General features: G+C 44.2%; 1 protein-coding gene across 15 annotated transcripts in view; it reads left to right on the top strand.

Moving 5' to 3' along the window:
• Window positions 1-241: 241 nt before the first annotated feature.
• The window catches only part of LOC105889427 (receptor-type tyrosine-protein phosphatase mu-like), a 133536-nt gene continuing 121443 nt past the window's right edge, over window positions 242-12334 (top strand). For 5 of the 15 annotated variants that reach the window (XM_031559840.2, XM_031559844.2, XM_031559841.2 and 2 more), the window contains exon 1: window positions 243-961. In XM_031559840.2, the coding sequence (XP_031415700.1) occupies window positions 886-961 (76 nt within the window). In that variant the 5' untranslated portion in view covers window positions 243-885. Of the gene's footprint in view, window positions 962-12334 lie in introns of all 15 variants that reach the window. The other 10 variants (XM_031559846.2, XM_031559845.2, XM_042702995.1 and 7 more) reach the window with 5 other exon arrangements.

The raw sequence follows: 12334 nt of genomic DNA, 5'->3' as shown, positions 1-12334 counted from the left end.
TGTCCCGCTTTTCCTTACATGTTCAAAGATACAACAAGAACGGAACATCCTCACCCTGTTACCAAGCACAGGTCAGCCAGATTGTAAATACGAAACTGAATACCTTAAACCATTTATTAACCATGTATTAACTCCATCAAGCATTTAGGCTTGAATTATTATTTGATTTGGGTATAGGTTATACAAGTATATATCACTCTATTGCCCATTTATCATTAGGGCAATAGAGTCAGTAACAGCACTTGGAGTATTGAGTATTATACTAATTTAAACTATTTATTCAGAAGAATGGAAAGTGGTGTGTTGAACAACTGCTATCTGTAGGGATGAGATAGCTGGACAACATTGTTATGCAATAAGGCTACAACTGTGCACACCTATAGCTTGAGACAATTTTATTTTTAGGCGCTATATAAATACAATTGAATTTAATTGAATTGAACCTGCGAAGGTTTACAGTGCACCATCAGATGAGGGACGAGATCTGTATTCTGCTTCTCATGTCCAGACCAGCCAACTGCTTGATGAAGGCATCCCTGCACAGCGTGTGCGGTCCGCGCGTCTGTGAGACTGCGCTGGGATCCATCATCTAACCGGAGCGCATGTGAGATGCGCTGCGCTCCACGGGGATTCTCGAGAGGAATAGCGCCATCTGCCTGAAACATTGCGGGGTAATTCCTCCGTCTCACTGGAAGGATTCCTGCGCCCCGTGCATCCCGAGCGTGTTCAGTGTTTCACGTTGAGTCATGTAGGCAGCCCGAATGTAACGAAACATGGGAAATATGGTTACATGTGACGACAACTTACTCTCAATAAACAAAGAAAGAAGAAAGAAGACCTGTTCGTGTTGATAGTGCGTTTGATGCGAACCTCTGCGAAGCTTCGATGATGGATAAAGTTGTAATTTGTTTCTTCGCTGCAGCCAGTTTACTGGTCTCAGTCCGGGGACAAATGTTTAAAGGTAAGAGTAGCCTAACAATTCTAATGTGTCATGATCACGATCATGTATGTTCATCTTGTCAGTCGTCAATGAACACGTCCGTTTTGTTCTTTGCTTTTTGCACAAAAAAAAGCAGTGGTAGGGAAGCCTATAGTACTCTTGCTGTCAGTTCAGTTGTGACCAAAACACGTCCGGATGACACTGTAAATCTTGCGTGTTTTGTTTAGGTGCACATTGAAGCTATGTCAGAATATGTCGATGTGGCTTTCAACCAGTTTGGTCAAATGCTCGAAGTTTTCATACGTGTTTGTCATTCGGCTTTTTATAATGGCAGTGTTCACACAGAATCATGTACATTGGATCCGGTAAATTCGTTATAACAAGGTCACTTTCAATCTTTCATTCTCTTTAGAAATGTTTTGTGTTTTGGGAATGGCTTACGAGTTTGCGAAGAACTGTCTGTTGAAAGCTGGGAATAGTAGCCTACTACGGAGGACTAAGGTCGATGCTTAGCCCATAAACCCTATTAGGTTTGTTTTGTTTTGTTGTCAAACACAGTATATCAAACACAAATAATCTCAGATGTTTGGTATGAAACAGCTTTACCTGTGTAATAAACGGAGCCCCTACAGCACCTAGTTTCAGCAGATCTCGACCGGAGTATCCTGTGTTCCTGCATGTTTTCTACCAGCTACTATCAGTGTTGCTCATTCACAAATGCGGTACGGTGTTATAGGGGTTTGTCGAAAAGGATGATGTAGGCATCTTTTCTTTTTACATGTGTTTTGTGTACTGTCGATGTAGGCGACATACAGCAAAGCACATTGAACTCATTAGAATGCTACCCAAGTCCTGCGCGAAACACTGCGCGCATCAGAACGTTCTGTGAAAGCGGCCACATGTTTGCTTTGAAAGCTCATGCTTGCCCCGCTGTTTCTCTGTAGCCCATATTTCTGTTTGCCTGGACGCAATAGGGTGGAACGATCACTCCCCCTTAAAATGAAGAAAATGGAGTGAATGTGTCCATGCTATTCTACCACTTAGTTTTAGCATCAGTTTAACTTCCCCCGTGAGTCAGATTCAGATTCAGCCTCACTCGCCTGATGGAGCAAGCGGTGGTGCCGCGTACCTGTCCGTGGTTGGGTCACTGGAGCGCTTGCATGCCGCGGCATCACTGCTCTGGCATGCAAATGGACTTGCAATTAGTACTTTTCACATCAAAAACACGAAACTGCTACTGTCAGATTGGATTGATGGCATTTATCTACGTTCTAATCGATAGACATGCATTGTAAATGCGCGCCCAAGGGTCTGGTCCCGTCAATGTCAAATTTGTCAGTGCGATTAGTCTTGTTGCAATACTCTTTGTCCATTATTTGTACATAGTCTATTCTAGTTATCTTTTTCATTTCCGTACAAGACTTATTTGTTACGTTTATGATAATTGGATTCAGCTTTAATATCAAGGTTGTTTGTGGAAGTGTTCAGTACGCCATACGTAATTAATCTAACCTGTCCCAAACGGTTGAAGTAATTTAATGATGGCTAAAGTATAATGATGACAGTTATCAGACTTGGGTAAAGTGACACTTTAGGAACTAGGTTTATCGGAGTGCTTTGGACGACGCAGTACTAATGATCACCTGATGGTGGTAGCATGGTTCGCTGAATCTTTCAAATCTCAGTCTTCCGACTGCTACGCATACTACCAAAGTGAAATCATGAGATCAAACTGTATCCATCGTACTGCATTTATGAGGTTAGTTTTTAAATGTACAATGTTGCATTTGTTCTAGCACAACAAACACTAAAGAGGAAACATTTTGAAACCACACACGACATATGTAACACGCCAAATTCTTATCAAACTCTTTCGCAACTTACCGCCGACAACAAAGAAAGAGAAGCTGGTGAGAAGCTGAGACCAGGACACAAAGTGTCCTGAATCATGCCTGCTTTCTTAGCAGCTTTCTATTCCTGCCAAAGTAAAACATATATTACAAAAACAGCACACACACACACACACACACACACACACAGATCAAGTCTGCTCTGGTCCAAATGTGGTCCAGGTCAGAGCCGGATCAAGTCTGGTTCAAATCAAGTTCAGGTCCAGGTTCAAATCCGGGCCTGAGTTGTCTGCTATGTGGCCACTCTGTGTGTGTGGAGGGATGTGTTTACCCAGTTAGCAGTGCATCCGCCATGATGTGGTGTAAGGGAACATGGATCCTTCTATTTAGAACACTCTGGATAAAGGATTCTTTCCAGGAGCCTTTTGGAGTATTTTGGGCTATTCAAGCTATTTTGCATTACAAATTCCACCCAGAAGTGTTTTTGTTTCCGATAAAGTCTATCTTGGTAAAACTGCGTTTTTCTTAAGGAGATTTTATCTGTTAAGATTTTCAAGGACATGGCTGAGGATTTGTTTTTATTATGTGGAAACTTCCTTGCATAGCGCAGTTTCACCCCCCCCCCCCCCCCCCCAGTTTATGGTCCACCTCATCCTAATAGCCAGCAGAAGATAAAGATACGCACAGTCTGTTTTCCCAGATAAACACTTCTTCATTTAAATCTCTGGCATTAATATTAATAGAGCTGCTTTTCTCTCTTGCACTCTTGAAAATAACAAGAAAGGAAGAAGGAAAAAAAGCCTCTCTCCTCTCCTCTAAACTCTCTCCGCTCCTCTACCCTTGGATAGCTGGCGTTTCTGCTGCCGTTGGCGAGTGATAATAGAAGCCGGTTAGCGGGCGAGCGCTCAGGGGTGTCTGCCTCCCTTTGTGTGAGCCAGTGGAGAATGAAATTAAATATCTCCATGCGGATTCTACAGCACTCTCAACAACAACAGCTACAAGAAAAATATATTACAAAAACAGCACACACATCAACACACACACACACACACACACACACACACACATCAACACACACACACACAAAATGTCCTCTTTAAGTGAGTGAGGAAGTGAGTGGAAGCCTCAATCTGCATGATATGATTAAAATAAAGTTTGTCTTTTACTCATGGATGGACTGATGAAGCGAAACACGAAACAGTGTGTTGATATCAATCTCAATAAAGCTACTCTTTCAGTGACACCTGTCAGTCAGAGAGCAGCCAGATAACAGCTGGCAGACTCTCAGCAGACCCGGCCCAGACCCGGCCCTGATCTGGCCCAGATGTGTTGGGACTCCTGCCAGATCTGGTCCAGCTGGTCAGCTCACACCAACTCCTCCTCTCCACTGACCATCAGCTCTTAAAGCCTCCCTCAGTTAACATGCTGCATCATCTGTGTTTGTGGATGTGGGTGTGTGTGAATGTGTGTGTAAGAGAGAGAGAGAATGTGTGTGAGTGTGTGTGTAAGAGAGAGAGAGAGAGTGTGTATGTGTGTGAGTGTGTGTGTAAGAGAGCAAGGGAGAGAGAGAGATAGTGTGTGTGTGTCTGAGTGTGTGTGTAAGATAGAGAGAGAGAGAGAGTACGTTTGTGTGTGTGTGTCTCCTTACATCTCCTCTCAACCCAGTTCTGAGGCTGCGTCCTGCTTGTTTTGATGGAGTCTTGTCTTTGCTTGGCCTCTGGTGAGGTCTCTTGCCCAGGGAATGCAGAATTCAGATGCTTATCAATATTTGGTGTGGCACCCCTTGCCTGCAGTGTCTGCAATCAGAGCGCCTCCATCAACACACACACACACACACATACACACACACACACACACACTCTTAAATGGCTCTTAACACCTCGGCCTGCTGAGCGTATGGGGCCCCGACAGGCATTCTATTAGCGTCTCCGTCAGAGATAATTGGCTCTGAGACGTAAACGAGTCTCGTGCCTGATGGCTTCTCACCCTGAGCGGCCCACTCTACTCGCCGTGGACACCACAGTGGACAGCCAGGGTGCAATTCAACTTGTCCGTCACTCACACTGCTAGCGAGTAATTGTTTATCACCAAGAGTGGCGTGTGTGTGCGTGTGTGTGTGTGTGTCTGTGTGTGTGTGTGTGTGTGTGGAGGGATTCTAACAATGACTGTGTTAAACCTGCAGTGGGGGAGGTTGAAAGGAGGTCCTCCTGGCACCAGAGTGTTACTGAGGGGACAGCTATGACCTATGACCTCACAGGGTCTGTGGAGTGTGTGCATACCAGCGGAGATGACTCCTGTACTGCAGGACTGCTGCATTATACTAGCAGTGGGATGAAACACTATGAGATATTTTATTGGGAGACAAACTTTGTGTTTAGGATAGAAATGTTCATCACGAAGATGGTCGTTGGCACTGGCCATACAGGGAGCAGCTCCTATGGATGGAGCCATTCTGGAGCCCACATTCGTGCGGACTGGGGAACTGAAGTGTGTGTGTGTGTGTGTGTGTGTGTGTGTGTGTGTGTGTGTGTGTGTGTGTGTGTGTGTGTGTGTGTGTGTGTGTGTGTGTGATGCTCCTTACATGGGGAAGTAGTTTTATTGAATTTGTCAGTCACAGGGCCATTAATGATGGACCCACTGGCCCTGTGACTGGACACAAAACTGAGGAGACTGGACTTAGGCAGAGTGTGTGTGTGTGTGTGTGTGTGTGTGACAGCCCACATCAGTGCAGACTGGGTAATTGGCCCTAAGATGTGTGTGTGTGTGTGTGTGTGTGTGTGTGTGTGTGTGTGTGTGTGTGTGTGTGTGTGTGTGTGTGACAGCCCACATCAGTACAGACTGGGTAATTGGCCCTGAGATGTGTGTGCGTGTGTGTTTGTGTAAGATGCTGGAAAAAGCTCAGACTACCCTAATTACACACATCCTCCTGATATGAGAGGGATAAATGCAAATGACTCACACAGACATGGACACTGGGACCCACTAATGAAAAGAGAGAGAGAAAGGGGGAGTCAGAGACGCGTGTGAGGATGACAACAACAAAGATGGAGGGAATGATAAATAGATTTAAGGAGGGCGGTGAGCAGAGGGATGAGGATGGTTGATGGGGAGAGAGAGAGAAGCCCACGCAAGTCATTTACATGGCACTCTCATCACCATTTCAAAATATGACATTAAATCAGAACTATAAGAGACAGAAATAAATAAATAAATAAAATAAAAAGACTGGCAAGACTGAAAATAACAAGTTGTTATGCGGCGTGGAGAAACATGTTTACAGAAGTGTGTATTCATTGTAGGTGCCGGCGAGAGTCCAAGAGAATGGAGACAGAAAAAATACTGGGCTAATTAATGCTCTGAGGGTCTCCATCTTCTCTAATGATGTGTGGGGGGGGGGGGGGGGTCGAGTGAGTGGGGAGGGGGGCATTTTGAGAAATCAGCTTGTTATTAAAAGCAAAGCAAATGCCTGTGTACCAGCACACCCCATGACCCTTTTACTGTTGAGGAACTTGTTGAAGATGAGCAGCAGTCTAATGATGAGGCACCTTTGGAAGAGGGTGAAGAGGTGCAATCATTCACTAGGTCTTTGATTAGGGATGCAGTTGGACACACTTCGCCTGTTGTGAAAGTGCTGGGTTTAAAATGCTCAGGGTTGTGTGTGTGTGTGTGTCTGTATGTGTGTGTGTGTGTGTGTGTGTGTGTGTGTGTGTGTATGTGTGTGTGTGTGTGTGTGTGTTTTGAATGTGTGAACGCACTCAGTTAGACATGAAACATGGTGTTTTCAGGGAACAGTGTTAGCACTACGGGGAGTGTGGCGGATTCTGTTTTTTTGTGCCAATGAACACACACACTGGTGGAAACTGGCGATCAGTGTGATTATGTTTTGATGAAGGGATTTGTAGCGAAAAGGAGAGAGATGAAAAGAGAAGATAGATAGACAGATAATCAAGTGAACTCAGAAATATTTTGGTGTGTCTGAGATCTCAGAGAATGCCTGAAGGCTCTTCTTCACGAAGGGGGGGAGTTTGTGCCAACTTTAAGGAAATGGGCCTTTCATGCCAAAAAGCTGTCTACATGTCTCTGCATCTCTGCCTTTAGCTCCCTCCCTTCCTCATTCCCTCTCTCTCTCTCTCTATCTATCTATCGACAGTATCAATCAATCTATCTATCTATTTATCTATCTCTCTAACCTTGATTTCTCTCTGTATTTCACTCTGTCTCACTGTCTTCCCTGTATCTCGCCCTTGCACTTTGTCAGTCCCAAATATTGATGTACAACAGAATGGTAATTTACCCTTGTGTTTCTGTCTGTTCATTTGTGTGTGTGTGTGTGTGTGTGTGTGTGTGTGTGTGTGTGTGTGTGTGTGTGTGTGTGCGTGTGCGTGCGACTGTGTGCTCAGGCGCCATTTTTAAAACCAGCTAGATTTACCAGAGGTTAAAGAGGTACGCTGTGAATACAGCTAAATACATTACAACTTATATAGTTAGCTTGTTGAGGTTACAATCACTGAATGAACATATGCAAAACATTAACTGAAATACAGGCTTTAATTAATCATAGTGGTGCTGGTATATTAATTTACCAAGTAATTAGAGCTGCCATGAAGTTCTTTAATCGAGTGTTTAAACTTCATAGCAAAATTCAACTGTCAACTCAACCTTGAGGTAATTGTAACGTTATCTAGAAAATCTCTCTCTCTCTCTCTCTCTCTCTCCCCATCCATCCACCCATCCATTTGTTTGTCCACCCGTCTGTCTGTCTGTTTGCAGTGCAAGTGTGTGTGTGTGTGCCTGCATGTGTGTGTGTGTGTGTGTGTGTGTGTGTGTTTGGACATGTGTGGGTCAAGGGCTCTCCCCCCTCTTGATCAGTAGCATGTCCACAGGCCAGATCCTCCATCAGTGTCAGTCTGTGTGTGCGTTGGCCACATTACTACCCAGATGACAGGCTGTCATCTTTAGTTCTGAAGACTGTACTTCCTATTGATGTCCCACAGGGTCAATAATAGACCCACCCGATGCTGGAATGAGGTCTCACAGAGAGCTCTAATTTTTAAAGAAAAGGTGTGTGTCTGTGTGTGTGCGTTTGTGTGTGTCTGTGTGTGTGCGTGCGTGTGTGTGTGTGTATCTGTGTGTATGCGTGTGTGTGTGTGTGTGTGTCTGTGTGTGTGCGTGTGTGCGTGTAGTGCAGCATGAAAGAGCTCTTTATCGGTCCATTCCCTTCGTCTGAATCGGCTGAATATCTCTCTTTCTCTCTCTCTCTCTCTCTCAAATTATTATTATTTTCTTTTTAAAGTACTGTATGTACTTGTATTGCCAAAACATTACACACACACACACACACACACACACACACACACATATATAAACATAACTGCAATATGCGGGGCAGTATGTGCCTCTTTCTCTAAATGATATCAGAATGTGAGATATTGAGGATGGGTTTGTATGTGTTATCAGTACAACCCCAGGTAGTGTACATGTGTGTGTGTGAGTGAGTGATCTGTTGATTAAGCGTTTGCGCATGTGCATGAAACAGAAGCATCTAGCAATATCAAAAAATCACACTGACTGCTGTCCCGATTGAGAGAACTCCCCCTCATTCGCATCTCTCTCTCTATCTCTAATCACGCTAAACACCCCCCACCCCCACTCCCAACATCTTTTCCATTCGCAAAATGAGCCGCTCGCTGCGCAACCTGAAACTCACCACTGTTCCTCCCTGCTTAAACAGACTGAGCACCGGGTTAAAAACACAGACGGCTCCTACAACCACACCAGGCTCATGTGTGCTCAGAATCCAGCAAGCTGGGATGAACTTGATAGCAACGAGCACAACAAGCGGAGCTCTCAGAACAACAGATAAGAGCAAAACAAAACTAACCGGAGAGCGCGAGAAAGAACAGCGTGGAGCCTGTAATCAGCGCATACTGGAGAAATTACAGGGCTGCGCAGAACGCAATGAAAGCTCGCATGTGGAACGTGATGCACGTCAAAGCGAAACGAATAAAAACCGAAGCAAATCCGACACGATAATAACAATGATGAGAATAAATAATAGCTTTAGGGGAGTTTAGCGGAGAATGTGCGTTGGGCTCCATCTTTCTCTCTAATTAGATACTACAGCCCTCAGCTCCAATATGACGGGGAAGCGCCGAGGATATTCAGAATACTAATATGATGCTGAAACGGGCATAGTTATTTTGTATGCTAATTTGATGTTAAGGAACGCCCCATTTTTTATGTTTTGTTTTGTTTTTGAAAAGAGAAACAAGTATACAGGGCAGTTTAATTTGCATCACCTGGCCTTGAGTGACTAAAGCTGAGCTGAGAACGCAACAGAAACCAGAACACATCCATCAAAACAACCTCCACAACAGCTCCACAAAGAACACAAAGAAACCACAACACATCCATCAAAACAACCTCCACAATTTTGAATTTGCCTGATGAAGTACAAAAATACATTTCCTGGGGAATATCATTTCAGTAGTGCTATGATTTCCTTATTATATTTCTGATGTTCATTCTTTTCTTCTTTCTATGTAAAAGACATATTAATACATATTATTTTTGAGTGTGTGCTAGCATAATAACATTTGTGCATTAAGGCTTGTAGTAGTGACTTGCAGAGATGCATCACACATGGCAATGCAGTCCTGCTCATATTGGTAGAGGGAGAGGAGAGGGACTGACTGCAAGACGCGCACACACACACTTTCTGAGTAATTCATGCATTAGTGCCATCTACTACCCCTTTTACCATCATTTACCCATAATAATACCCAGTTCTCTTCTTCTCACCCACCCCCACCCTCCTTCTCTGTCACACTGGACACTCCACACACACATACTCAATGATGCCCTCAGGCACTCACTCGCGCCAGAGTCTTGGAGCGCACTCAGTCTAGGCGAGGTGAGGTGTGCCGTGCTGATGCCTGCCTAGGGGTCATCTGGTAAAAGCCCAGCAACCTCTGGGGAGAACAAATAAATCATTTAGCATGCAGGAGACTAGTGTCAGAATGATTAGTGTGGAAATGCATTTTCACATGACTCCTAATTCACCCTATAGGGCCTCACAGATAAACTCACCCCCATCGCTTTGGTTTGGTCTGAGGCATACTTTATACATGTATTAATAGTTTTACTTCTTCTTCTTCAGAGTGATGACCCAGAGTCACTCCTTTAAGATAGTCTTCCATTATGACAGTTTGATGGGAAAAGTCTATGGAGAAGAAGTGTTGAGCAGAATGCGTCTATACAGTAAAGCGTACATAAGTGTGTGTTTGTTTATGTGTCTGTGTATTCTGTATTGTGTGTATCCCTGAGGTTTTTCCAGCACTTAATTATTATGGTATTATTGAGCTAGGATTATTGAATCACCGTTGAACTTCACAGTGGAATATTCAGATTGTGTGTGTGTGTTTGTGTATGTGTTCATGTGTGTCTGTGAGAGAGAGAGAGACAGACAGAGAGAGACTCAGAGAGAGAGAGAGGGGGGGGGGGGGGTGGAGCTGATATTTGCAGTGGAAATGAGTTTTAATTTTTGCTTTATGACTTTATAAGACCTCAGCAGCGTGGCTATGAAATGTGGTATATTAGTCAAAGATCCCTTGCAGTTCTGTGTGTGTGTTGGTACGTATGTATGTATCTGTGTTTGTGTGTGTAAATGCCTGTAGAAACACAGGCTTGTGAGACCCCAATCACTCTTTAATAAGGCCTCCTCAGCTCAGAGACTCAAGGGCCAATCAGTGTCTTTCATGTCCTGATTGGCTGAAATTGCTGTGCTTTATTCCCTGCTAGTGCTCTTATGAAAGCAGAGAGGTGAGGTGAGTTTGGGTGCAGAAGTGCAGAACTGCTGAGTTGCCAAATGGCTGTTTGTTACAGGAGTCTACGTCTGGGTGCTCTAATGGCTGCTTTATGGTCTCAGTTTCTGTCACTCTTTCAGTTTCTGTCTGTCAGCAGTGTTTTCTGAAGCATGTGTGTGTGTGTGTGTGTGTGTGTGTGTGTGTGTGTGTGTGTGTGTGTGTGTGTGAGTGTGTATGTGTGTTACTCCTGTAATGTGTGCTGCTCTGGGACCTGTGTGTATGAGTGCCTATGAGGGAAGAGACAAAGAGCTGCAGCTGATAACATTATTTTCCATTTTTCCCTCCATCAGTACCTCTATCAGCTCAAATGTTCCACAGACCCGGGGACCTCCTGAGTTTGTGAACTTAAAATGTGTGTGTGTGTTTGTGTGTTTGTGTGTGTTAAGGGGGTTGTTTATGTCTCCCTCATTCCCACATCATCACAATGTCTCTCTACCTCTTCAAGATTTCTTTATGTTCTCATTCTCCCTCTATCACACACACACACACACACACACACACACACACACACACACACACACACACACACACACACACACACACACACACACACACACACACACACACACACACACACACACACACACACACACACAGGATTGTCATGCCAACCCAGGGTGCTTTACTATAAGTGGGTTTAGTCATCCCACACTTAATGCCAGCGACAGAATACAGAGAGAGGGAGCGAGAGCGAGTTGTGTGTGAGAGAGAGTGTGTCTCTCTGTGTGTGTGGATCTATGTTAGCATGCAGTGTTTACTGCAATCCTTGTTTCATCACCAGGCAGATACTATGGAAGGAGAGAGAAAATAGCAGATCTCTGTAGTCTTGTCAGCACCCTGGCCATCCTCTGGTGAGATCAAAGGGCCAAATGAACAGTCTTATTATGCATGGGGCCACTGGCATCTCTGATTGCAACCACACAGAATAATTTCCCCTAATGACACTCTGGATTAGTTGATGAAACGCAGGTGGAGTTAAATCTGGATTAGGAGTCTGCTGAGTCTTAAAGTCTCTCATCATCATCATCATTGTTACGGCCGGCTCGTGACCGCAACATAACAACGGAGGCAGACAACAACGGTTTTCTTACAAAAAGCACGCGTGTTTATTCAGTCCACTACAATCTCAATACAAAGGCAACGTGTCTAGGGGTTTAGACGTCGATATCCTGAGCCAGAGAGTCAGGTGTCCATTGATCCTTTTATTCCATACACCTCGTCAGGTGTGGGTAATCAGTCATCAGTCGTCCCAAATGTCCTACAGGCCATGCATGGCCATTGCATCGTCTGTAGAGGCGCAGTGGGACGTAACAATCATCCTCATCATCATCATCATCATCTTCTTCTTCTTCTTCTTCTTCTTCTTCTTCTTCTTCTTCTTCATCATCATCATTGTCTTCTGTGGTGGTCCAAATCTACAACATCTACGGAGATAGAGAGGGAGAGACAAGCAAAACAAGCAAACACATAACATAGTGTTTTGAATTTGAGCTTTTGGGTCTAAATAAAAGAAGCATAGGGTATCTGATTCTTGGTTGTTTGTAACTGAGCTTAAATCTACATGTTCTAAAGAGAACATAGGGCTGACCTTAATTTATTCTCTGTGACTCACAGCATAGTTGCTATTTCTGTAAATTGAAGGACTTTAGTGGGACTCAGAAGACTTATATTTCTCTAAC

Source organism: Clupea harengus, chromosome 22, assembly GCF_900700415.2.
Source record: "Clupea harengus chromosome 22, Ch_v2.0.2, whole genome shotgun sequence".
In the NCBI taxonomy this organism is placed as follows: domain Eukaryota; kingdom Metazoa; phylum Chordata; class Actinopteri; order Clupeiformes; family Clupeidae; genus Clupea; species Clupea harengus.
The sequence above is the reverse complement of the archived record's forward strand: the minus strand, read 5'-3'. Positions and strand labels throughout refer to the sequence as shown.